Below are 27118 nucleotides of genomic sequence, written 5' to 3'. Positions count from 1 at the left end.
TTGGTGGCCGTGGGGTCTCTGTCTCCCTCTTCCTGGGTTTCTTTCCATCTCCCTCTTTCTGTCCAACTTTCTCATTTCTCTTATCTCTCCCACCTCCTTTCGTCTATCTCTGCATCTCTCCTGCCTCTCATTCCCTCCCTATTTTTCACTCCGTCTTATCTCTCTCGGCCTCGTCTCCCTGTCTCTGTTCCTCTGAGCCTCTCTCTCCCTATTTCTCCTTTCATCTCTCTCGTTACCCCTTGTCACTCTCTCCCTGACCATCTCTCTGAGGCGGTTTTCGTCTCTTCCTATCTTCTGGGTCTCTCCCTGCTCTTCTGATCCCATCTCTGTGGGTCTTTATCCCATCTGTCCTTTTTCATTGTCCTCCCCCTTCCTACCTTGTCTCTTCTCGCTGCCTCTATTTGTTCTCTGACCTCATTACCCACCTCCACTCTTCCTGTGTCTGTCTACCTCTGTACCTGTCTGTGTCTCTCCCTCTATCACGCCAACCTTTCTCCTCCCTATCTCTGCGTCTCTCCCTCCTTGTATCTCTCTCTGTTATCTTGTCTCCCTGTCTCTGTCTTTCCACCTCTGCGTCTCTCATTTGTGTCTCTGCTCCTGCTGTCTCTTCCTCTCTCTGCCCCACCCTCCTCTGTGTTCCTCCGCGGGCGCCCGCGCGCTCAGAGGCCGCCCGGCAGGGCCCGCAGGCGATGCGCGGCGCCGGTGGCCCCCGCGGCCCTCGGGGCCCCGCTAAGATGCTGCTGCTGCTGGCGCTGGCCTGCGCCAGCCCGTTCCCGGAGGAGGTGCCGGGACCGGGCGGGGTCGGCGGGCCTGGCGGGGGTCCCGGCGGGGCGCGACCGCTCAACGTAGCGCTCGTGTTCTCGGGGCCCGCGTACGCGACCGAGGCGGCGCGCCTGGGCCCGGCCGTGGCGGCGGCCGTGCGCAGCCCGGGCCTGGACGTGCGGCCGGTGGCGCTGGTGCTCAACGGCTCGGACCCACGCAGCCTCGTGCTGCAGCTCTGCGACCTGCTGTCGGGGCTGCGCGTGCACGGCGTCGTCTTCGAGGACGACTCGCGCGCGCCCGCCGTCGCACCCATCCTCGACTTCCTGTCGGCGCAGACCTCGCTGCCCATCGTGGCCGTGCACGGCGGCGCCGCGCTCGTGCTCACGCCCAAGGTGCGCGCGACCCGCGGAAGGGGCGGGGCCAGATGCGAGGGGGCGGGGCAGGGACCTTCTGAGTGGGCGGGGCTGTAAGGGCGGGGCCAGTCCTGAGAGTCAGCATTGGGGAAGCCGTGAGGACCGACGTAAGGGTCAGGCCTAGGTAAGAGGAGGGGCTGACTTGCAGTGGCGTGGTCTAGAGTGAAAGGGGTCTGCCCAGGAATCACCTAGAAGCAGGGTCTGAGATGATCAGGGTATGAGAGTTGAGACACTGCGGGAGAAGTGAATCAGGGGAGGGGGTGGAATCTAGGAAAGAGGTGGGGCCGGCCGGCGAGGAACGGAGATTGGGAACTAGAAGGGTCAGGCCTGAGAGGGCGAGATGAGTGAGTGGTGAGCTCTAGGATCAGCGAGGGTGGAGTCAGTTGAAAAGGAATGTGGTTCAGAAAGGGATGAAGTCTAGAGAGGAGGCGGGAGCCAGGAAAGCAGGGACTGGGACCAGGAAAGAGGGGTATCAAGTACTGAGGGACAGAGAGGGGCCCGGCCAGCTGAGCACAGAGTCTAGAGGTCAGCGTAGGACGGAGCCATCCGGCGAAAGGCGTTGTTAGCGAGAGGTGGGCTAGGGATGCGTAGCAGCAAGGAAGTGGGGCGAGGCCAGTCAAGTAAGGGGTCAGTCAAGGAAGGGGCGGGCTAGCTGGTGAAGGGAGAGGCCAGGGAGGGCAAGGCCTACGCTCTGTACCAAAAAGGCGGAGTCTAGAGAGCAAGACGGCGGGAAAGTGAGGTTTGGTTAGGGGTACCCAGCAGCAAGAATCCAGAACGTGGGCCTGGGAAGATGAAGGCCCATAGTGGAGGCAGGCCCAGCCAATGAGAGGTCAAAGCCAGGAGCCTGCGGGCAAGGCCAGGGCAGAGGTTGGAGCTGGCTGTGCCCTGGAAAGAGACCAGCCTCCCAAGGGCACAGAAGGGGCCAGCTGGAGTGGACGTCTGGCAGGGAAGGGCAGAATTTGAGCAAACCTGGTGGACTGAGAAGCAGAAATGATCAGCTAAGAGGAGGTGTCTGAGAAGGGGCGGCGCCTAGTCAGGGGTGGAGCCAGTGTAACAGAAGTGGGACTCGCCCGAGGATGGGACCACCTGATTGGGAGGAGCCTAAGTCTTCACCAGTTCCCTGCTGTGAGGGCCGGCGGCTTTGTGATCACTATTGCATGTTGGGACTCGTAGTTCTCTAATGTCCAGTGCTCTCTGGAAAAGACTTCAGTCCAACTTTCTTCTTCTCTTTCGTATGGGATTGTCCAGATATTTGTAGGCAGATCACCTGCGACGTGAACTTATTACTGGCTGCCGCCTCCATGGCATACAGAGAGACGTGGTCCCTTGTGCCTGCACTGCTGCTAAGGAGTGTGTGCCTCTGTTTCATTGTCGGCTGGGCACTGTGGCCCGCTCAGTGCACACCCGTTGCCTTCTGGGAAATGTAGTCCCATCGGTGTCTATAAATGGAGCAAAGAGTAGTCCTCACAGCTCCATCTGTGCCCCCAGTGAATGCTGGGAACATGGTCCCCTGAGCTCACCTCCACCTGCCAAGAGTGAAGGCCTCTCAGGGTTCCCATGGCATGCTGGGAGACCTCATCCTTTCAGGACAAATGCCCTAACTGGTGCGCATATAATCACATGCCTAGGGAGAAATTCCATTTGCTCATCTCACTGCATTACTGGAAGATTTATTGAGGACTGATTCTCTACCAGGGCTGTTTTAGGCTGTGGAGAATACAGTTGTAAAAGGTTAAAAAAGGAAAAGAAGAAAAAAAAAAAGACCAGGTCCCCACACTTTTGGACCTTGCCTTTCTAATGAGGAGACAAACAAAACAAGTAACAGAGAATGAAATCTGTCCTGGAGGAGAGGTAATGACCCAGCATGTGCTTTCAATAGATGGCAGTCAGGGGAGGCCTTCCTGAGAGGGTAAGGCTGAGCTGGATCTGAGGACTGAGGGAACGTGGCAGCGGCGGGGGTGAGGGGGAGTCCAGCATGGAGGAGCTGGGGGAAAAGTGTCCCCGAGAAAGCCAACTGGGAAGGGTAAAGCCCCTGGAGCCAGAGGGAACCTCAGGTGTTTGAGGAAGAGCAAAAAGGTGAGGGTGGCAGGTGATGAGGTCAGAGAGGTAACAAGGGCCAGGTCATGTGGGGCCTCGTGGGCCCCAGCAAGGACTTTGGCTTTGACTCTGAGGTAGAATAATTGGAAGGTTTTCAACCAAGGAGGGAGGTGATCCAATTAATATTTTGAAAGGATCACTCTGGCTGCTATCTGGAGAATGAAAGTTGCAAAAAAGGAAGTAGAGATGGGTTAGGGAGCTGTTGTTCTCTAAGCAAGAGAGTGCTAACAAGGAGGGCTGGGGCGGGGATGGTAGTTAGAAGTGAATAGCTGGGGTTGTGTTTTGGATAGAAAGCCGAGAAGCCTTGGAGATGGCCTAAATGCGAGCCTGAAGGCTGTCCAATAGAATTTTCTGCCATCATGAAGATGGTCTTCATCTGCTCTGTCAAGTCTGATAGCCACTAGCTATGTGTGGCTGTTGAGCCCTCGACATGTAGTTAGTACAACCAGGGAACTAAATTTTATTTAGCTTTAATTAATTTTAATTGGAATAGCCATGGGTGGCTAGTAGCTACCATATTGGAGAGCGCAGGAGACAGTATTTAAACCCATGGATTTGGATGAGATCACCAGGAAGAGAGGATAGAGAAGACTAGGGCACTCCTATGTTTAGATGCTGACTGAGAAAGAGTCCAGCAAAGGACACAGAGAAGGAGGGGACAGGCAGGTAGGAGGAAAATCAGAGAAGGGCAAGTCTACTTGGCAAAGCCTCTTCCAGTTGGGAGAGACAGTCCCTTCAGCATCCTCATTGCCTGCTGGGAGACATAGTCCCTCTCAGTGGATGCTGGGAACTGTAGTTCTTTCCAGGGATGCTGAGGGTGTTCATCATGGTCATGTTAGCTGCTGTAACAGAAAGAAAAAAAACCCCAAGAATGTTGTTTCTCACTCATATAAAATCCAAACAGATGTTCCTGATAGGAGGTGGCTTTCCTCCAAGCGATGACTCAGGGACTCAGGGTACTCCGTCTTGTGGCTCTGTAACCCCCTGGGACTTCAGGGTTCTCCTCTGGGGCTGGTGAATCTGCCGTCAGACAGGGAAAAGTAAGGTGCGTGGGATGAGGAGAGTTTTTAGGGATGAGCCTAGAACTCAGTCACGTGGCTAAACCTAACCAAGGTCTAGCTCTGTGCCCCAGCAAAAAGAGATGGGTTTGGTGAACAGCTAGTTAGTCTGCCATGTCAAGAGCTGGGAGCTGCAAAGTTTGGCCGTTGGGAGCCATGATGCCCTTATCAGTTGCTGGGAGATGAGGTCCCCTTTGGACCCTCCGGCAACTGTCAGCAGCTGAAGGTCCCCTATTGACTGCAGGGAATGCGGTCTCCACGTGAGGAGTCCTGACTTCCTCCTCTTCCCCTGCAGGAGAAAGGTTCCACCTTCCTGCAGCTGGGCTCATCCACAGAACAGCAGCTTCAGGTCATCTTTGAGGTGCTGGAGGAATACGACTGGACGTCCTTTGTAGCCGTGACCACGCGTGCTCCCGGCCATCGGGCCTTTCTGTCCTACATCGAGGTGCTGACTGATGGCAGCATGGTGGGCTGGGAGCACCGCGGGGCATTGACCCTGGACCCTGGGGCTGGCGAGGCCGTGCTGGGTGCCCAGCTCCGCAGCGTCAGCGCCCAGATTCGCTTGCTCTTCTGCGCCCGCGAGGAGGCGGAGCCCGTGTTCCGGGCAGCAGAGGAGGCTGGCCTCACTGGGCCTGGCTACGTCTGGTTCATGGTGGGGCCCCAGCTGGCTGGAGGAGGGGGCTCGGGCGCCCCTGGGGAGCCCCTTCTTCTGCCAGGAGGCGCCCCACTGCCTGCGGGGCTGTTTGCAGTGCGCTCGGCAGGCTGGCGGGATGACCTGGCCCGGCGTGTGGCGGCTGGCGTGGCCGTCGTGGCCAGAGGTGCCCAAGCCCTGCTGCGTGACTATGGCTTCCTGCCCGAACTTGGCCATGACTGTCGTGCCCAAAACCGCACCCACCGAGGGGAGAGTCTACACAGGTGAGTGGGACTGTGGTGGGAGGGCCGTGAGAAGACTCCAGGTCCTGACTACCTGGGATACTCACTGCCTGCGTGGCCTCAAATGGTTCACATCCTCTCTCAGAGCTTCGGTCTTATTTTCTGTAAAATGGGTGTCATCGGGTCTCCTTTCTGGGGTTAAATCAGATTATTTGAGGGGAAAAAGCACCTGAGATACAGTGAGTGTCTGACTCCGTGATTTTAGGATGCACATCTTTGCAGAGTTGAATGTCTTTGTCTTATAGTTGATAGCTTATCATGCGTTCACAGGCAGCACTTTTTTTCCTTTGGGGTCCAGAAAAATAGTGACATATCTTCCAGTTGACAGCATCTTAGATTCGATTAAATACCACAGTTAGAGTAGGAACTGAACTTCAGTAACCAGAAACCCCAGCAATTCAATGTCCCAAACAAGGCAGAAGTTTGTTCCTCTCTGACTTAACAATCCAGAGATGCGAGGTCCAGGTTATCAGGAGACTCAGGTCTCTCCCACTTTGTTGCTCTGTTATCTCCTTTCTGCACAGTCAAAGCTGGGTCGTAGAGCACATCTAAATTCTAGCTCAGGAGAAGGGGGAAAGAGAGGAAGAGGAGAGCAAGCAATTTCCTTTAGGGCCAGTGAGCCAGAAGAGACAAGTCTTACATCCCATTGGTGAGGACGTAGTCACTTGACAGGGCTGACTTATTGCTTGTTTACAGCCGCATCCATGCAGATTGGCTCGATGTGGATTCTCATTGGCTAGTGTCTATGCTGTACCGATTGTTACAGTTTGAGTATCACCCTGCCCATGGCCTGGGCTAGCTGCAAGGAAGACTGGGGAATGTTGGCTCTAGCTGGACAGGTGTGTGCCAGCTTACCCACTATTGTTTGAGAAGAGGACAATGGAGTTTGGTGGGAAACAGCATCTCCACTCTAGGAAGCTATGGGAGTGAGAACTTGATGAGTTTGGTGATAGAACAGTGGGTGGAGAGATCTTTCATCCTGAAATGAGGATGAGTTTAGCTTGGGAAGAGGCGATGGGTGGGGAAGAAAAGCCTAAGGGAGGAGAATTGAGAAATTGGTGAGTTGGGAATCAGGATCTAGGGGCAAGAGGGTGAAAACAGCATCCCTGTTCATAAATACTTACTGAGCACCCGCTGGGAACGAGGGCTTCTGCTGAGCTCTGGGAACAGAGAGATGAATAAGACTGTAGACTTCTCTTTAAAGAACACAGGGTCCTGTAGGGGTAGCGGACAGGGATGGGATAATGACAACGCAGCACGACACTTGCAATGATGGAGGTTGCACGGGCTTTGTGGGAGTACTGGGGAGAGTACAGCTAAGCCAGGACATTTTTGGTTGCAAGAAGCAGAGTCTCATTCAAATTTCCTCAGGGAAAAAGGGGTTTATGGGAAAGATAAACATGCACAGAAACTCAGACATCAAGAATTGAGGCCAAACCTGGGGACCAGCTACTCTTTCAAATCTTTCTGATTCTCTCTGCTTCTCACCCCACCCCCTGCTCCCTCTCTCTCCCTCTCCATCACCATCTCCGTCATTATCACCATCTCCATCATCATCACCATCATCATTTCCATCACCATCTCCATCATCATCACCATCTCCATCACCACCTCCATCTCTAGCTCATGCTTGCCACTCCCAGAGGCTGTCCAGTTCTTCTCTTACCACTACTTACCCAGAATTTCTGTTCCCTCATAATACGCATTATGTCAGCCCATCCTGTCCACCACCCATCCCTCCAAATCTCACAGCTAACTCCCTCCCAGGAGAGAAAATTGTATTGGCTCCAGTCAACCTTCCAAACTAGGCAAGACAAGTCATGAGTCAGCCTATGGAGACAGGGAGGTTTCCAGGAGGAAGAGCTATCTAAGCTGAGACCTGAAGGATGCATTGCTCATTCATTCATTGAAAAGCCCTTTATCGAGAGTCTCCTATGTGCCAAGGGTATAATGTTGAACAAGGCCCCCACTCTCACAGACCTTACAATTTCACAGGCAAGACAGTGAACAAGAAAAGAAAGAAAAAATATCAGCAGGTAATAACTTCTGAGATGAAAATAAAGCAGGTAGAACATGATAAATGCTAATGGGGCTAGGTTAGGTGAGGTTGTCAGGAAAGGCCTCTCCGAGCAGGTGAAATTTGGAGGTTAAAAAAAATTGGATAAGGAGAAAGAGCCAACTATCAGAAGAGCTGAGTGAAGAGAAGAGACAGCGAACAACAGGGGCAAAGGCCCTGGGGCTTAGGAGCCAGTGTTTCTGGAGCACAGTAGGCAAGTGGGCAGGGGATAACTCGGGGATGGAGTATCACCCAGGACCCAGATCACACAGGGCAGTTCGGCCAGGTTAGGAGTTTAGATTTGATTATAAGAGCAGTTGGGAGTCCACCAGAAATAGATATTTCAGGCAGGGGGAAGAGCATTGTGCACAAGCCCGGAGGGGAGAAAACCTTGGGCAGGCTGGTGGGCCCATGATAGCTCGGGGTGGATGAAGGCAGGAGAATAAGGGGTTGGAGGGGATGAGGCTGGGGAGATAGACAAGGCCAGGCCACCAGGGCCTAGAATGCCAGGTTGGGAGGCTGGGACTTTGTTCCAGGGCACTGGGGAGCCATGGGTGGGCTGTGAGCAGGGGAAAGGTGGAGTAAGTTTGGGGTGTAGAAAGACCCCTCTAGGATGGGGTGGGGACAGACTGGAGGAGAGAGACTGGAGTCTGGAGGCCAGATAATCCAGGCTGAGGTGGTGGTTCAGGAGGGCTGAGGGGGTAGAGAGGAGGGGATGGGGCAGAGACATCCCAGAGGCAGAAAGAATGGGGCTTGGGGAACTAACGGCCTGGATGGGGTATAGCGAGGGGGCAAGGATGGCAGCTGAGGGTCTGGCTTAGTGCCCAGGGCAATGTAGCAGGCACAATACAGGGTGCCATTGTAAAGATACCTGTCTAGAGAGTCCAGAGACACACCTAGGGCTTCTTTCCAGAAGGAGGGACACATGAGCTAAGATTGGAACACCTAAGACACCTAAGGACTGATCAGGATGAGGAGGGAGAGAATAAGCACCTAGAAAGGCCTAGAGATAGGCAAGCACTTGGTATGTTTGGGAGACACCTTGCATTCAATGTTGGTGGGGCACAAAAAGGGCTTGGGTGGAAAGAGTTTGAGGGTGGGAAGTGATCAGAGATGGGGCAGCAGAGGCAGACGGGGCCCCTAGAACCTCAAACCCAGGCTGGGGGGCTGGGGGCACTGGGCTGCCTAGGGAGAGTGCCTAGCGGAGAAGAGGTGTACTGGGGTTTTCGAGAACTTGGAGGAGAGATTTTGAACTGGGGGCTGGGGTGGATTAGTAGAAAGGGGGCTTTCTCTGCCTGCAGCTGCCAAGGGCCAGGCCAGGTCCCCATTTGTCCCCTCCCTTCCTCCCGGGCAGGTACTTCATGAACATTACCTGGGATAACCGGGATTACTCCTTCAATGAAGACGGCTTCCTGGTGAACCCCTCCCTGGTAGTCATCTCCCTCACCAGAGACAGGACTTGGGAGGTGGTGAGTCCCAGCCCCGACGTCAGGCAGGGGAGAGGGGCTGGACTCCTGGGTCCTGGCAGAGGTGGGCTATGGCCTCCGAGGGAGGAAGGGGCTGGGAGCTTGGACTTTTAGGTCATAAGGGGAAAAACTGGGAATCCCAGACTCCTGGGTCTGCAGGAGGAAAGGACTTCTGGGTCCTTCTGAGGGGAGGAGGTTGAGGCCCAGACTCCTGGATCTCAGGGAGACGGAGCTGGGAGTTCAGGGCTCTGAGGAAGGAGGGCCATGAAGATCAGAACATTCTGGAAAGTCCCCTCAGGAAGCCTGAATCCCCTGCTCTTGGCTAAGGTGGGCAGCTGGGAGCAGCAGACTCTCCGCCTCAAGTACCCGCTGTGGTCGCGCTACGGCCGCTTCCTGCAGCCAGTGGATGACACGCAGCACCTCACGGTGGCCACGCTGGAGGAGAGGCCCTTCGTCATTGTGGAGCCCGCCGACCCCATCAGCGGCACTTGCATCCGAGATTCCGTCCCCTGCCGGAGCCAGCTCAACCGCACCCACAGGTGACAGCCCGGGATCCAGGAGTTGCCGCTTGAAAACTTTCCCTTGAAGCCCAGTCGTGCTGATCCCAGCCCCCCCCTCCCTTGGGACCCAGAATTCACAAAGCCCTCCAGCTTGGTGACCTTGGACAAGTCACGGAACTCCTTTGTGCTTCAGTTTCCCCAGAAAGCAGTACCCACTATAGTTTTAGCTACTGCTTGTCCCTCCCTCCATAAGGCAGGCAAGGGTCCCCAACGTCCCCAAGCCTGCTCGCTCCCCGCAGCCCTCCGCCGGACGCCCCCCGCCCCGAAAAGCGGTGCTGCAAGGGCTTCTGCATCGACATTCTGAAGCGGCTGGCGCAGACCATCGGCTTCAGCTATGACCTCTACCTGGTCACGAACGGCAAGCATGGGAAGAAGATCGACGGCGTCTGGAACGGCATGATCGGGGAGGTGAGGTGGGCAGGGACAGGGCGGGGACTGTGCCGGGACAGGTTGGGGGGCGGAGTCGGGGCCCGGTGTCAAGGCGCAGGCGCAGGTGTTAAGAGGCAGGTCTGAGGGGGCGGGACCAGGAGGGGAGAACTGAGACCGGAGGGGTGTGGCCAAAGGTGGGAGCGACTAGATTTTAAGGGGCGGGGCCACGACAAGGACCGGCCTTGGCGGAGGGGCGGGGCCGGAAGGAGGGGCCTACAGAGGGAGGAGGCGGGGCTAGGAGGTGGAGCTACTCGGAGAAGGGGGCGGGGCCGGGAAGATGGATCCCCAAACCTTCAGAGGCTTGACTGGGGAGCAGGACACGGCCCGAGGCCAGTTCTTCCCACTGCTGTTCTTGACTCTCACCGCCAGCTTTCCTGCCCCACTCTGCCTGCATCCCGCTCATCCACGCCACCAACCTCCTAGCTCTTTCTCTCACCCTGTCACTCGTTTCCTGGGACCTGTCTTTGCCCGCGGCCAGCCTCTATCCTATTCCAGACAGCCTGGTTCCCTCACTCCCTCCTCGCATTCACCCCAGGTCTTCTACCAGCGCGCAGACATGGCCATTGGTTCTCTCACCATCAATGAGGAGCGATCCGAGATCGTGGATTTCTCCGTTCCCTTCGTGGAGACGGGCATCAGCGTCATGGTGGCGCGTAGCAATGGCACTGTGTCCCCCTCAGCCTTCCTCGGTGAGCCGGGGCCCCAGGATGGCAAGGCAGGGACGGTATTGCCTGTACCGGCATGGTGACTTTGGTGAAGTGACATCATTTCTAGGCCTCAGTTCCCTAATCTGTAGAATGGGAGAAGTAATTTCCCCCACCAGAAGCAATTTTACCATGAAACTAAGAAAGGAGTTTCAGGAGCCTTCTCTTACAAGCCTTTCTTTCAGAGGCTTCTCTTACAGCCTCTACAAGGCCCTGTACCTGGTCTTGTATTCATAATTTTGTATTACTTTTTCTTAAAGAGAACCCTCCACATTGTATAAGCAGCAGGCCCCACAAAACTAATTTTCCCCTATATATGAGTATGAGATGAGGAACAGAGATTAGCATGGGAACAGCACATGGTAAATGCTTGATTCACCCATCAGTGTTAACTGAGCAGCTACTATGTGCCAGGCTCTGAGCTGCACACAAAACTCTGCCTTCTAAGAGCTCTCAGTGGCCTCAGGGGGGAGACTGAAAAAAATGTCTTAAAGGGATACACGGACAAGATCATTTCAGATGGTGGTAAATACTATGAGAAATTAAGGCGGGGGATGGGATGGAGAGGAATAGGATTGGTGCTGCCATGGGTGGACAGGCAGTCCTACATAAATCTGTCTGGAAAAGCATTCCAGGCAGAGGGGACAGTCAAGGCAAAGGCCCCAAGTTGGGAACGTTTGTGATGTATTTGTGAAATATGGGGAGACTTGTGTGACTCCTGGCAGGGGGCAGTGAGTGAGCATGAGAGGGGTGGGCAGTGAGGGCCAAGAGGCAATCAGGTAGCGTATCACAAAGGGCCTTGGTCGCTTTCTTAGGAAGGTTGGGTTTTAATCTTATTGCAATAACAAGACTTTTAGCTACAGATGGTGGTGCAGGGATATACTATCAGATTTAGGCTTTTAAAATACCCCACTGGCAGCTCTGCTGCGGCAGGGGGCCTGTGAGGAGGCTACTGCAGAGGTCCGTGCAGAGTGAGGATGGGCTGCGGGATACAAAGATGGCAGTGTGGGTGAGACAAGTAAACAGGCTTAGGATGCAGTGGAAAGCTGACATCCGATGGGGTTGGTGGCTTTGCAATGGATTGAGTAGAGATCTTATTTACTGAGCTTCGAGAAGACAAAAGGGAAAGTGTATATCAGGCCAAGGGCAGCATCAGCAGTTCATGTCCATTCACTCTTGCTCTCTGAAGTCTAAGCAAAGCTCCTGGGGGATGGGGAGGGGCTGGGAGGAAAGGGACATCCCTTCCTTGGTGTTCGGTTTTCTGTATATTTCCCCAGTGATGTCTCTGGTGGCCTCCTCTTTGCACCAAGGTCTCTGCAGGGCACCCAGAGACGCACCACGTGGGGCCCCTGCCTTCAGCAAGGGAGTGACAAGGTCATGTTTATGCCCCACCACGTGGCCTAGTGGAGGTGACAGGCGAGTCCCCAGATGCCGCAGTGACAGTCCAGGGTAATGACCCTGCTGTGACAGGGGCAGTCCTGGCTGCTTGCACTTGGCCCAGGAGGTCAAATCCTGGGTACTGATCTCAAGGATGGTGACTTGGGTTTATGGTCAGTGAACTTCTGGAGGCAGTGTGAGGAGGGGAATGCAGGAACTCGAGTTTGTCTGATAGACAGGTCAGGGTGGTGCCTCTGGCAGGGGAGCTATTGAGAAGGGCGCAGAGAGGGTGTGGCTTGCTCGGGAACTGTGAGTCCCAGGTGGTTAAAGCAATGGGTTCTTGAGAGAATGATGAGGCTGGAGAAGGGGTTGGAAGCCAGGCTGAGGGATGGGGATTTTGTCCTGTGGGTACTGGGGAGCCACGGAGGGCTGTGAGCAGGGGAGAGGTCAGGTCATCTCTGGGTGTAGAAAGAGCCTCTTATGGCTGTGGTGGGGGAAGGGCTGGAGAGGACAGAATGGGGAGATGGTCTGGGGGGACAGGATGGGGCTTGAGCTGTGTTGGCAGAGAGAATGGAGAGGAAAGGCCAAGGTAAGGGGTGGGGGAGGCCAGAAGGACGGGGATGGGAACTGACAGGATGCAGGGGAGGGGGAAGGAGAAAGGGGGTGAGGATGGCAAATGATGGTGGGGAGGGGTGTGGGGGGTGCAGGAAATCTGAGTCTTGATTGGATGGGTAGTGAAGTTCCCAGGATGGAGAGCCTGGGAGTCGATGCTGGGTTCAGAGTGGGACGTGATGGGGGGCAAGTTATAGCTCAGTGGTAGAGCATGTGCTTAGCATGCAGGAGGTCCTGAGTTCAATCCCCAGTACCTCCATTAAAAATAAATGAATAAACCGAATTACCATCCTCCCCAACCCCTCCGAGAAATAGGTCTGGGGCTCAGGAAGCATATTTATGATCTAGTTTCTATTTGGTGGTTGAAATCACAGAAATGGTTGCAATGAGTGTCTTTGAGAGAGACTGTCCCCTCAGGGGTCTGGGTGGGCAGTGAGTTTGTCCACAAGATGGGGAACCTGGGAAGGGGGCAGAGTAGGACAAGGCCAGATGATCTCAGCTGTACTTTGTTCGCATGTCTGTGGGCCCCCAATCCTTGGCTTGGCTGAGTCATAACCAGACACCCCCTTGCCCCCAGAGCCCTACAGCCCTGCCGTGTGGGTGATGATGTTTGTCATGTGCCTCACTGTGGTCGCCGTCACTGTTTTCATCTTTGAGTACCTCAGTCCCGTCGGCTACAACCGCAGCCTGGCCACGGGCAAACGTGAGTCCGTCCCCTTCCTCCATCACCCAACCTCGAGTGCGTGGACCACAGTAGAACTACATTTCCCAACAGCCCCTGGGAGAGAGCTGTGGCCTCTTGAGGTGGCAGAGGCCTCAGGGCCCACTGGGAATTGTAGTTCTTTCTGCTCCCTCATTGAGCAGAAGGGATTTGGGGTCCATGACCCCCTCCTGGCCCCCTGCAGGCCCTGGTGGCTCAACTTTCACCATTGGGAAATCCATCTGGCTGCTCTGGGCCCTGGTGTTCAATAACTCGGTACCCGTGGAGAACCCCCGGGGGACCACCAGCAAAATCATGGTGCTGGTGTGGGCTTTCTTCGCCGTCATCTTCCTCGCCAGCTACACAGCCAACCTGGCCGCCTTCATGATCCAGGAGGAGTATGTGGACACCGTGTCTGGGCTCAGTGACCGAAAGGTGTGTGTGTTTGGGGAGGGAGGGAATTGGCTGGGGTTGGAGGTGGCAGAGCTTGGCAAGTGGGAGGTCAGAGGGGGATTCCTGAGGGTCTCTTTCCAGAAAGAATGGTAGAATGGAATATTCTGGAGGAAAAAGGTTATGTTAAACAATGAACTATTTAAACATTCCAAGGGGAAGAGAATGTCCCCAAATGTTCTAGGGGCAGTAGTGCCTAATGGGATATTCTAGACCAGTGCTCTCTCAAACTGTGATGAAGGACTAATTTTTCCAATTTCTAATCCAGCAGAGACAAATGCTCTTGCAAAATAAAACAGAAAGGAATAGCTGAAAAAATAAAATAAAATTTAAAACAAAGACATGCAAAATTCAAACCCCAATTTTTATTTTTTAGGTTCAACAGACATAAAATTACTCTGTCAAATAGCTTTAAATGTTCACTCCCTCAGTTTCTGTACTAAACTCATCACGGATCGCAGTTTGTTCAGGGACCAGTGATCTGTACAGCACATTTTAAGACTAATGTGGTTAACTGGGTGTCATGAACTATTAGAAAGTTGAGAAACCAATTCAATGGATGACAACGAGCATTTTTTTAAATAACATAGAGTAGAAAATATGTTTGCATCTTCTGTAAGTTTTATGAAATTTTAGTTTTAGTCATATATACACTTGACATTGAGCCAGCACATACCTGTCTGGCTATGTCTGTTGTTAAAATAGTGACCTATTTCTGCATAGACTGGTAACTAGCAATTGCCCACGGTCCCCCACCACACCAGCCCCCACACCTGGGAGAGCTTATGATCCGGCAAGTTAAGGGTCGATGCCCAGCACATCAGGGCCCACTGGGACCCTTCTGGAGCTTTGTTGCTGGTGTCTTTTCTTTTCTTTTCCTTTCTGTTCTTTGCCAGTGTCTTTTCTGATTGGACCATGATTAAGCCATGCTGGGTGTTAAATATTTTAATACTTCACCTGATCGTGGGTGCGTGTGTATATGTGTACATGCCTGCATACATGTGTACAAATACCTGCAGGTGTATGTTCTGGGTGAAGAGTAGTGCTTATACTCTGGGTAACAGTGAGCAAGTCTGAGAAGGATTTCTGGACTGGGGCGTCTGCCAGTTGGCGTGTGTCCCCCAGAATCAAGGTTGAGGGAATCCTCGACCCAGATGCCCTCCCGGGGGGGGGGCGTCCTAATAACTCCCCATTCTGCCCCAGTTCCAGCGGCCCCAGGAGCAGTACCCACCCCTGAAGTTTGGGACGGTGCCCAACGGGTCCACGGAGAAGAACATCCGTAGCAACTACCCCGACATGCACAGCTACATGGTGCGCTACAACCAGCCCCGCGTAGAGGAAGCGCTCACTCAGCTCAAGGCAGGGTCAGCGCAGACGGGGGGCCGGGAGGCCGAGGGGGGCTGTGGGGGCTCTGAGGAGGCTTGGAGATGGCAAGGGGTCAGGGGTTGTTCATCAGCCCAGGGTGGGTCAGTTGGAGGGCAGAGGTCATTGAGGGTGGGAATGAACTCCGCCTTCCAGGAGTAGGATTCTTATGATGTTTTCAGGCATCTAGTGTTATGGATTCTGGGGCCAGACTGCCAGGGTTTGGATCCTGGCTTTGTCCTTTCTTCGCTGTGTGACCTTGGGCAAGTTACTCAACCTCTCTGAGCCTCAGTTGCCTCCTTTGTAAAATGGGGATAAGAGAACCCACCTCATAAGTTTTTTATAAGAATTGTTGTAGTTATTATTACGATCTCTCCCCTCTCCCTCCTTATTCTTATTTTGTCACGTTCCCTCCAGCATGTTTTCTAGAGCAGAGCTGGGGAGCCACGTATTTAATTTAAACATATGCAGTAGCCACACTAAAAGAAACAGGTAATATTAATTCTAATGGTGTATTGTCTTTAACCCAATAGCTCCAAGATATTACCATTCAATATGTAAAGTAAAAATTAGTGAGATATTTCCATTTTTTGGCGGGGGATGGGGGGATATTTTGTACGTTATAATCACAGCGCATCTCAGTTCAGACTCATCACATTTCAAGAGCTCAAAACAGCCACAGTGGCTTGTAGCTACTGAATCGGGAGACCCAGGTCTACATCATCCAAACGCAAAAAGTTTCATAATGAACATTATGAACATAAGACATGAAAGGACTCTGTCCACCTCCCCACCCCCACTAGGACTTTTTTACTTCCTTACTCACCCCCAGTGTATCCTCCCCAGCCAGCCAGCTGACTCATCTCTCCCCTTTTCCCTCCTCAACCCCCCTCCAGGAAGGCCCCTGGGAATTCCAGATCTGCTCCCTCTCCTCTGCAAAGTAGGGCGGCTTTCCCTGATGGCTCTGTTCACCCATCCCTACTTCTCCAGCACAAAGCGCCCTTCTTTGGGAGGCAGGGGAATTGCCCTCCTCTTGTACTTCTACAGGCATCCCTCACATTCCCAGCCTATTTCATTCTCATGATTGGAAAACAAGAATTCCGAGACTCGGGGAGGGCTAAGACCCCATGTCCCAAATCTCCTTGGTTCCTGAGTTTTGGAGAGCAGTGAGAGTGTGGCCAGCAAGGGAGACACATGCCCCATCTCAAAACATGAACCCAAATCTATCCTGTCTCTGAGTTTAGAGAACAAGGGATATCTGTATTTTTCTTTCCATCCAAATATCAGCCACAATCCCAGTCCTTCATAAGTAAAAATAGCTCGAGGCTTCATCCTGTGTTTTTTTATATTTATTTTTTTTTTAGCTATAACAGGGGGCGGAGGGTATAGCTCAGTGGTAGAGCTCATGCTTAGGTTCTGGATTCAATTCCCAGTACCTCCATTAACATAAACAAACAAACAAACAAACAAAACTAATTTCCTCCCCCAACCCAAAAAATTAATAAAAAAAAAAAAGAGATATAACATACACAGATCTTAAGTGTGAAGTTCATCCATCATCTATACCTTTAGGTGAGCACACCCAGATTCAGGTATAGAAAATTTCCAGTTCCTCTCTGCCCCTCTAATCACCATAGCTTATCCCTGGAAATTAGTTTTGCCTGGTTTTGAGTATCACATAAACAAAAGCAAATAGTATATCTCATAGTTTTTCTGTCTAGCTTGCTTTGCCCAACACTACGACCAGGTTTGGTCATTACCGCATTCCACTGGGTACACCATTATGGAAACATATCAGAATTCTTCCATTCTATTGTTGGCAAACATTTGGGTTGTTTCCAAGGTTTGGCTATGGTGAAGAGTCTACTATAAACAGTCTCGTACAAGTGTTTGGAGGACGTACACCTTCATTTTTCTTGGGTAAATTCCCACGGGTAGAAATGCTGGCTCATAGGGAGGTGTGTGTTCAGCTTCCAAAGATAGTGCCAGACATTTTCCTAAGTGGTTGTACCAATTTACCCTCTCCTCCGTGGTGTAGGAAAGTTCCATCTGTCCCATATCTTTGCCAAGATTTGGTGTCATTCTCGTATCTTTTTCATTTGCTATAGTGTTTATTATACATCAAGTTCTGTTCGAACTCTTCGTTATTCGTTTTCTGGGGCTAACAAAACTGCACCGTCCCACAGCTCTGGGGGCTGGAAGTCCTCCTGGTTCCTTCTGAGGGCTGTGAGGAAAGGATCTGTCCCAGGTCTCCCTCCTTGGCTTCACAGATGGCCCTCTTCTTCCTGTGTCTTTTCACATCTTCCTCCCTTTGTGCATGTCTCTGTATCCAAACTCCCTTTTTCTTTGGAGGGGGTAGGGATGGGTAATTAGGTTTATTTATTTATCTTTTTTTTTTAATGGAGATACTGGGGATTGAACCCAGGACCTCCTGCATGCTAAGCATGCACTTTACCATCTGAGCTATACCCTCCCCACACACGCACACTCCCCCCTTTTTTTCATAAGAACACCATTCCTATTGGATTAGGGTCTACCCTAATAATGCCATTTTAACTTGATCACCACTGTAAAAGACCTGATCTCCAACTAAGATCATATTCTGAGGTGCTGGGGTAGGACTTCAATATGTGAACGTAGGGGAATGCAGTTCAACCCATAACACTTCATAGGTGAATATTATCATTCCCATTTTATAGATGAGGAGACTGAGGCTCAACAAGATCCTAAAGTTATGGAAAGGCAGAGCTGGGATCTGAGCCCTGGCACTCTCAGCCTAAGCCTAACCTCCCAACCACTACCCTACATTAACCTCACTCATACAGTGCGAGACCCGGAGTCACCCTCCTTGAGCCCCTCCCCAGAAGCTTTGTGGATTCACAAAGGATGCCCCTGTACCTCACTGACACCACTTGCTTGGATTTCCTGCTTTTGCTGAATTCGTTTTCTCCCCAATATTCCTTTTTACATTTTTTCCCTAATATTCAGTTCAATTTTTACCAGAGTTGTACATCCACATAGTTTGGAGAGTCAAATACTAGATTGTTTAGACGACGAAAACCACCAACAGTCATCCCCCATCAGCCTGTCCTCTGTGTCTCCCACCCTAGAGGAATCTGCTTTCGCCTCATTTATTGTATCATTTTTCTACTTATCTCTCTGTCTCTAAATACCATATTTCTATGGCAACCTCTTGACTTTTCAATTTTAGTTATTTTCCATTCACTTCTCACTGTGGAAGACACATAAACTCATACTCATTTAAATTACTCCAGCCTCCCACGTTGTGATTCTGGCTAGATGAATGTGCAGTGTTTACTTGTTATGACTGTATAAATGCTCCCATAGATGCCACAAGTAGTAAACCATGATTACTTTCCTCTCCTACACAATTCTTTAGTTTTTCCTGGAGTTGATATTGTCTTTTTGTTTTTTTCACTTGCACAGTAACTGAGTTTTCTTTGTGCTTGACTAATTCAAACCCAAATTCTCCACTAACTATATGAATCTCTCCTTTGCGTATTCAGATGCATCAGGTACTCCATTCATTTCATCTTATGAAAGAAGTTTCTCACATGGCCTTCTGGCCTCCTCCATTCTGGTACATGGCCACCCTCTTGATCCCTTCACCAGCCGCCTGGTTTGCATCCTGTTCTATCCCAATTCTTATTCTTTCTGGGTTTTGCTCCCTTTTTCTTTTGAGCTTCCTAACAAAAGGCACCTGGGAGATAACATTTTGGAGACATTGCATACAGATGTGAAAACATCTCTACTCTTAATGGGCCATCTGGCTGGGTATAAAATTCTGGGCTGGAAATCATTTTCCTTCAGAATTTTGAAGGCATCACTCCATTGTCTCCTCCTACTCCTCCTCCTCCTCCTTCTTTTTTTTTTTTTAAGTGGGAGTAATTAGCTTTACTTATTTTTAGAGGAGGCTCTGGAGATTGAACCTAGGAACTCCTGCAAGTTAAGCATGCATTCTATCGCTTGAGCTATACCCTCCCCCCAGTCTTCTAATTCCAGTGTTACTGTTGAGAAATCCAAAGTCATTCTGATTCCTAAGCCTGGTGTGTGACCTCTTTTTCTTTTCCTTGTCCTCAGTGTGCTGACAGTGATCAGCAATGTGTCTTCATCTATTTGCATCACTGGACCTTTCGGTCATATCCTGAGGTCATTCATTCTGGGAAATTTTCTCGAATTCTTTCAATTACAATTTCCCTCCTCCTTTCACTTCTCTGTTGTTTCTTTCTAGAGCTCTTATTAACTTGATATTGGGCTTCCTGGACTGTCCATTTCTTTTATTCTCTCTTATTTTTCCAACTGTTTAACTTTCTGTTCTCTCCCTAGGAGATTTTCTTAATATTATTTTCCACTCTTGCATTATGCTTTTTCATTTCTGCTAGTATATTTTTAATTTCTAAGAACTCTTTTTTGATCTCTGAATTTTTATTATATTTTGTAAATTTTATACTGTTATTCTGTAGTATCCTACTTTATAAATCCTATTTGTGGTTCAAAGTAGCAGTATCTTTTTTAAAAAAAATGTTTTTAAGAGGAAGGAGGTAATTAAATTTATTTATTTTTTTATTTTTTAACATAGGTACTGGGGATTGAACCTAGGACCTTGCGCATGCTAAGCATGCATTCTATCACTGAGCTATACCCTCCCCCACCAATGTTGCAGCATCTTGTCTTGTTTCTCTGATAATATTGATGATAGTGGTTGTTGTTGCTGTTGTTTTACATTTTCTCCTCTCTGTATAATCTGTCTCCCCCAAGTCCCCCCTCCCTCCTCTTTGTTTCGTTTTTATCTTTCTTGTCAGAGGCTTTATCTGATGGCCAGTAATCTTTGGTAGTCTGTTCATATTTGGGAGTGGGGGTCCAAAACTCTGGAAGTGGTGGGCCTGAGAGCATTTGAGCAGGGTTGTAGACTATGAACTGCACTGTAGGATGCTCTGTTTGGACCACTTGTGTTGGGGAACTCCCAATGTCAGTATTTTTCAGTGTCTTTTCCTGGGTTGGTCATATATATATATGTACATATATGTATGCATACATATGCATTATATATATATATATATGTTTTTAATTTAGAGAGGACCAAAGAAGAAAACAAGTAATGAATCATGATCTCCCTGACAAAATACCCCTGATGATTTGAACGTTAAAAGGCATTCATTCATTCACTCATTCATCCAATAAATGTTTATTAAGGTCTTGCACCAGGCGCTGGGCTAGGCACTGAGGGTAAAGCAGTGAGCACATCAAACCTCTGCTGTCCTGGTGCTTCCATTCTAGCCTGGAAGACGGACACATGTGTGTCTAGAGCAGCCCTCTCCAATAGCTCTTTTGTGGAATGTTCTAGATCTGTGAGGTCCAATATGGCAGCCAACAGCACGTGATCACTTGAAATGTGGTTGGTATGACTAAGGGACTGAATTAATCTTAATTAAAATTTGAATTCAAATAGCTACCTGTGGCTAGTGGTTACCACCGTGGACAACACTAGAAAATTCCATCCTTTAAAAAAAAAAAAAGAAAAAAAGGAAATTCCATCCTTACAGAGAATTACGAGGGAATCGGCAGCCTCCCATGGCTTTGGCTGGCTCACACGCCAAACGTGGGCTTACCCTACAGCTGAGGGCAAGCAACCTCCCAGGAAGAAAAAGGAAATGCGTCTCTTAAAAAGAAATAAAGAAACACAGCTTCTCCTCCCAGGCTGTTCTGGAAGCCCATTCCGTGAGGGAAGTTCAATTTCTCACTCTCAGAGAAGGGGCAAGAAAGGAAACATGAGGTCCCCTTTCCCTAAAGTCAGCATTATTTTTCATCCCTTTCAGATCAATTAAACCGTGTAGGCACACACGTCATCACTCACTCCTTACCAAAGGCACACACTGTTCTCTTGCTTATTCCGCGGAGGAAAACCTCTTGGCATCTTTTCCATATTAATGAGATCTTACCCTTCAGCACCAGTGACCGGTCCACAGAATGCTCCCCTTGAGCCAGCCTGAATTCATTCATTCGACCCCTTTTTATTAAGAACCTGTTGTGTGCCAGGAGCTGTTCTTGACCCTGTGAAGTGAACCACACAAACAAGGTCTGCTCCCTCATGGAACTTAAATTGCGTCAGTGGGACAGAGGGGAGATGAATGGTAAATGTATTAACTAAGAATATTTTATAGTTACAGGGAGGTAATTGCTATGGACAAAAACAGGACAGAGTGAATGAGTTTGGGAGACCTTGGAAGGAGGCTACAGGCTGCAGTATTAAATAGGTTCTCAGGAAGGTGTGTCTTTTTTTTTTTCCTTCACTTTTTGACCCATGAGTTATTTTATTATTTTTTTTAAATTGGAGTATAGTTAGTTTACAATGTTGTGTGAATTTCTGGTGTACAGCATAATGATTCAGTTATACATACATATATACATAAATATTCCTTTTCATGTTCTTTTTCACTAGAGGCTATTACAGGATGTTGAATATAGTTTCCTGTGCTAGACAGTAGGACCTTGCTGTTTATCTTCCCCAACCACACTTCTGCACACAGGAAGGTATCTATTGAGCAACACTTGAAGGAGGGGAGGGGACCAGCCAGGCTGGTCTCTGGGGGAAGGATGATCCAGCAGAGGGAACAACCAGTGCAAAGGCCCTGAGGCAGGAGCATGTTGGCACCATCCAGGAACTGCATGATGGTGGCTGGAGCAGACTTAGTGAGGGACACATGTGTAGGAGATGAGGCAAGGAGAGACATGGGAGTGTTTGGTGGCACAGAGCCTCATATCATGAGTGAAGTGGACACCAGCGGAGGGGAGTGAGCTGGGGAGGGGCAGGAGCTGACAGGGTGGGAATTTTTATTTTTCCCAAACAAAGGCTATAGGACATGGTTGAGTTTTACTAGAGATTTAGGGACAATGAGGGTATAGGAAGTAGAAGGTGGGGAGAGGAAGGCCGGCTTTATATCCCAGAATCACACAAAGGATTACATTAAAAGCAGACTCTTTGATCCCCTCTATCTGAAAGTCCCATTCACCTTTCCACCACTGGAAGCCTTAACTTTTGGCTTTCTCTACATGCTTCTCAGGTCTCTCCACCCACACCTCTCCCTTGGGCCCCACCCCCCACCTCACCGCAACCTCCATTTTATCCTAATCCCCAGCACCTCCCTCCCTCCTCCTTGGCCTGACTCTGGAAACTCCGAGTTCTTCCCACTTAAACCCGGGGGAACAATTCACCTCTTGCCCTTAAGGGCATTTTCCTAAACAAAGAGACACCTGGAGAGAAATTACAGTTTGCCTACAAGGCAGCAGTGCCCGCAGGCAGTGCGGTATTTTTCTTGCCTATAGACCATGCAGGTTTCCAGATGTCAGCTGGGCTCTCCCGGCCTGTTAGGATCTGTAGAAAATGAATTCAAACCCCGTTCTCCAACCACAGGTGGTGAGCGCCCTCCCCACGTTTTCTGCTCATTCTCTGGAGCTTTGAATTCTTTGTTCCACCCCAAGTTTTTGCTTCTGCTGGATCCATTCAATTTGGGGAATCCTCTCTCTGTCTCCCCATTTGAGGTGCAAGGACTAATTCTGTCCTTTTCCTTAATTTCTATGCAGCCAACTCTGCACCCACCATGCACACGTGGCATCTGTGTGCACGGGTGTGAATGTGTGGACAGGGCTTTGCTGAAGGTTTGGGGACACGGGTATTTACATCAACAGTTAGGCAAACAACAAAACTCCAGGTGATGTATTCTTGTCAGGAAGAGCCTTTGCCGTCTCTTCAACCCAGAGTCCAGCCACATGCCTGAAAGTTCTCTTGTTTTCCTCAGACCTGTGCTGTCTGATACTATTTAAATTAATTAAAATTAAATACAATTTAAAGTTCTGTCCCTTGGTCACAATGATCACATTTCAAGTGCTCAAGAATCTGGTGGCTGCGCAGGTGGAACATTTCCTTCCTCCCAGAATCTTCGTTTGGACAGTGCTGGACTAGACAAGACAGGGACCTCCCTCTCAGGACTAGTCTGGTGTCCGCAGTTGAGATGACCAAAATTTCACCCCCAAAATGACTACGGAGCTATAGTCTATATAAGATTCCAGGACTAATAGTTTTTTTTCTTATTAATACATTCTGGACATCTTCATGTGTCAGATCATAAGCACTTTTGAAAATAGAATAGTTCCAGTGTGTAAGTTACAGATGTTTGGATTCCTTCCTTCCTTCTTTCATTTATTGTGCAGATATTTACAACCACCTTGTAGGTATCAGGACCTGCTGGGTCACAGCCTGGAATGTGATCATCTTGGACCCAGCTCTAGTGAGGCTTGTGGTCTAGGGCAAGAGGTTGCAATTAATGAAATCATCACAGAAATAAATGTCAAACGGCAGCAGTTGTGAAGGAAATGACATGCAGCAAGTGCCACCATGTATTCATCTGTGAGAACCACTCATTCCACATCCCTCCTTGTCTTCCCATTAAAGTGTAGAAATTAAAGCCTAGAGGAATACCTCAAGCCAATTAAGATGCGTGTCTGGTCCCGTGTTTCCCTGTCTGAATAATGGAGACAATAGTTTCTACCTCATAGGAATGTTCGGAGAATTGAGTTACTCTAGTAGATAGAACAGTGCCTGGCACAATATAAGTCATCGTTAGCGTATTATTATTTGTACGTTTCTGCTTTCTGAGCTTCAGTCCTCCTCTTTAAAATAGAGGAGTGTATAGGACCTTCTTTGGAAGGTTCCTGTGAGGACTGAACACGGAGTTATTTCATTGACAGTCACAGCTAACATTTCTCCTGTACTTCCTTTGCTCCAAGGACTAGCTAACCTTTGCAATAACCTTGGAAGGGAGGTGTCGCTGCCATCCCCATTCTACAGATGTTTAAACTGAGGCACAGAGAGGTGCCTTGACTTGCTGAAAAGTTCACTAGTAGTGGGAATGGGGAGCAGTTGGAGGTTAGGAGTTAGAGGGATTCTGAGTTGGGCCACTCGGGCATCTGGGTGGGACTTACTCTGCCCCTCACGCCCCTGCCCACAGGAAGCTGGACGCCTTCATCTATGACGCGGCTGTGCTCAACTACATGGCCCGCAAGGATGAGGGCTGCAAGCTCGTCACCATCGGCTCCGGCAAGGTCTTTGCCACCACGGGCTATGGCATCGCCCTGCACAAGGGTTCCCGCTGGAAGCGACCCATTGACCTGGCACTGCTGCAGTTCCTGGGGGATGGTGCGGTTGCTGGCAGGGATGCCCACCCGGGAAGGGAGGGCAAGACCCCTGGGGCCTGAGGAAGGAAGGGATGAGACTCCCTTATCAGAGAGGAGGGTCCTCAGAGGGTGCCCAAGGAAGGTGACAGCCCATCCACCATTCTTCAGATGAGATCGAGATGCTGGAGCGGCTGTGGCTCTCTGGGATCTGCCACAATGACAAAATCGAGGTCATGAGCAGCAAGCTGGACATCGACAACATGGCGGGCGTCTTCTACATGCTCCTGGTGGCCATGGGCCTCTCCCTGCTGGTCTTCGCCTGGGAGCACCTGGTGTACTGGCGCCTGCGGCATTGCCTGGGGCCCACCCACCGCATGGATTTCCTGCTGGCCTTCTCCAGGGTATGGAGAGAGGGAAGTGGAAGGGGAGGTGAGGGGATACAGGCAGGGATGACTAGAATTGGAAGAGAAATGGGTGCGGGACAGGAGGGAGGGGAGGGACCAAGGGAAGGCAGGTGGTCCAGAGCTTCCGGGGCTGACCCTGCTTTTCCCGCGCCCCTCGCAGGGCATGTACAGCTGCTGCAGCGCGGAGGCTGCCCCGCCGCCGGCCAAGCCCCCGCCGCCGCCGCAGCCGCTGCCCAGCCCAGCTTACCCCACGGCGCGGCCGGCGCCCGGGCCGGCGCCCTTCGTGCCCCGCGAGCGCGCAGCCGTGGACCGCTGGCGCCGCGCCAAAGGTGCAGGGCCGCCGGGGGGCGCGGGCTTGGCTGACGGCTTCCACCGCTACTACGGCCCCATCGAGCCGCAGGGCCTGGGCGTGGGTGAGGCGCGCTCAGCGCCCCGGGGCGCGACCGGGCGTCCGCTGTCCCCGCCGGCCGTGCAGCCCCCGCAGAAGCCACCTCCCTCCTACTTCGCCATCGTGCGCGACAAGGAGCCAGCGGAGCCCCCCGCTGGCGCCTTCCCCGGCTTCCCGTCGCCGCCTGCGCCCCCTGCCGCCGCGGCCGCCGCCGTCGGGCCGCCGCTCTGCCGCCTGGCCTTCGAGGACGAGAGCCCGCCGGCGCCCACGCGCTGGCCGCGCTCCGACCCAGAGAGCCAGCCCCTGCTGGGGCCCGGCACGGGGGGCGCGGGCGGCGCGGGGGGCGCGGGCGGCGGAGCCCAGGCCGCGCCTCCCCCGTGCCGCGCCGCGCCGCCTCCCTGCCCTTACCTCGACCTCGAGCCGTCGCCGTCGGACTCAGAGGACTCGGAGAGCCTGGGCGGCGCGTCGCTGGGCGGCCTGGAGCCCTGGTGGTTCGCCGATTTCCCCTACCCGTATGCCGAGCGCCTCGGGCCGCCGCCGGGCCGCTACTGGTCGGTTGACAAGCTCGGGGGCTGGCGCGCCGGCAGCTGGGACTACCTGCCCCCGCGCAGCGGCCCCGCCGCCTGGCACTGTCGCCACTGCGCCAGCCTGGAGCTACTGCCGCCACCGCGCCATCTCAGCTGCTCGCACGACGGCCTGGACGGCGGCTGGTGGGCTCCACCGCCCCCGCCCTGGGCTGCGGGGCCCCCTCCCCGGCGCCGGGCCCGCTGCGGGTGCCCGCGGCCGCACCCCCACCGTCCGCGGGCCTCGCACCGGGCGCCCGCCGCTCCACACCACCACCGGCACCGGCGCTCTGCAGGGGGCTGGGACCTCCCGCCACCCGCGCCCACCTCGCGGTCGCTCGAGGACCTCAGCTCCTGCCCCCGTGCGGCCCCCGCGCGCAGGCTCACCGGGCCCTCCCGCCACTCGCGCAGATGCCCGCACGCCGCGCACTGGGGGCCGCCGCTGCCCGCCGCGCCCCACCGGAGACACCGGGGCGGGGACCTGGGTACCCGCCGGGGCTCAGCGCACTTCTCCAGCCTCGAGTCCGAGGTATGACGCGGCCCGGGGAGGGGGGCCCGCCGCCCCCTCGGTCAGCGCAGGCCACAGCCCGAGGAGGCTTGCGGGGTGGACAGGACCCGCGTGGTTTGGGAAGGAAGAAAATGGAACTGGCCAGACCCCGCCTGGAGCAGCGTCCTGCGCCCCTCTCTACGGGGGCGCCGTGAGCCGGAGGGGATCTGGTCCCACAAATCTCACCCAGCTTGAGAGCAAGGGGGTGAGGGTCTCGGAGCCCACTGGACTTTTTTTTAAACCCGACAAGGGCTTTTTAACGTCACCAGATGGGGCGGGAGGTGGTGGGGGTCAAGCCATGCCCGCGTCCCACCCCCACACCCGGGGCCGTGGCCCCCACATCACTGTGCAGCTCCCCGGCCCCAGCCACGCCTCCGGGGAAGCCCGTTTTTAACCTTTCATCCATCGGGACTCAAAACTGTGAGACGCGTTCGCCAAACTGTGACCCCAGACCTTGGCCCCGCCACACAAAAACCCCTGACCCCAGACTGTGACTTCCGACCCCTAAAAATGGTCATCCGACCCCAGACTGTGACCCCTGACCCCAAACTGTGACCCGAGCCCCAGACTGCCCCGACCAGACTGTGACCCTTGACGTCAAACCGTGACATCCCCTCCTCCTTTTCCACCCTCAGTAGCTTTTCCTTCTCTTGACCTAGGACACGCCCCCAACGGAAGCCCCGACTCCCTGCCCCAGAGTTGATCCCAACCTACATCAGGCCAAAACTTCCCACTCTGTGACACATCACCAACAGCCCCAGGTGCCACGAACCACATCCTCTCCAAATCCAACCCTTATTTGTGACCCTTCAGTGATGACCCAGTAAGACCCCCAAAAGCCTTCTCTTCCCAGATCTCCAGCCGGGTCTGGAGCTGGGTTGTGGAGGGGAGGGTCTGGGAGTCCACAATCACCACCAACCTCCCTTCCCCCTCTCCTGTTCCACATTGCAGTGTTTGGAATAAACCACGTTTTTATGCGTCCTCAATCCAAGTGTGAGCTCCATGTCTGTCTCTTAGTCCCCTTCAAACTTCTCTGGAGGACCTC

The 27118-nt window shown here is 52.3% G+C and overlaps 1 protein-coding gene across 2 annotated transcripts; it reads left to right on the top strand.

Moving 5' to 3' along the window:
• Positions 1-27059, top strand: GRIN2D (glutamate ionotropic receptor NMDA type subunit 2D). 2 transcript variants are annotated; one of them, XM_072966721.1, is made up of 12 exons: positions 1-1154; positions 4626-5245; positions 8674-8788; positions 9113-9324; positions 9585-9753; positions 10310-10463; positions 13045-13170; positions 13373-13602; positions 14821-14981; positions 24006-24193; positions 24340-24572; positions 24736-27059. In XM_072966721.1, the coding sequence occupies exons 1-12, from the start codon at positions 690-692 to the stop codon at positions 26059-26061; spliced, it is 3999 nt and encodes a 1332-aa protein (XP_072822822.1). In that variant the 5' UTR covers positions 1-689; the 3' UTR covers positions 26062-27059. The 2 variants fall into 2 exon arrangements, with proteins under 2 accessions (XP_072822822.1, XP_072822823.1); XM_072966722.1 differs by lacking the exon at positions 1-1154 and adding an exon at positions 1234-1299.
• Positions 27060-27118: the final 59 nt, after the last annotated feature.

This window comes from Vicugna pacos, chromosome 9 (assembly GCF_048564905.1).
Source record: "Vicugna pacos chromosome 9, VicPac4, whole genome shotgun sequence".
Lineage (NCBI taxonomy): Eukaryota > Metazoa > Chordata > Mammalia > Artiodactyla > Camelidae > Vicugna > Vicugna pacos.
The sequence above is the reverse complement of the archived record's forward strand: the minus strand, read 5'-3'. Positions and strand labels throughout refer to the sequence as shown.

Bases quoted from the DNA above. Each gene is read 5' to 3' on its own strand.
- GRIN2D (XM_072966721.1), top strand. From the start codon at position 690: ATGCGCGGCGCCGGTGGCCCCCGCGGCCCTCGGGGCCCCGCTAAGATG. The intron at 24,194-24,339 runs GTGCGGTTGCTG...ACCATTCTTCAG, and splicing joins GCTGCAGTTCCTGGGGGATG to ATGAGATCGAGATGCTGGAG. The intron at 24,573-24,735 runs GTATGGAGAGAG...CGCCCCTCGCAG, and splicing joins TCCTGCTGGCCTTCTCCAGG to GGCATGTACAGCTGCTGCAG.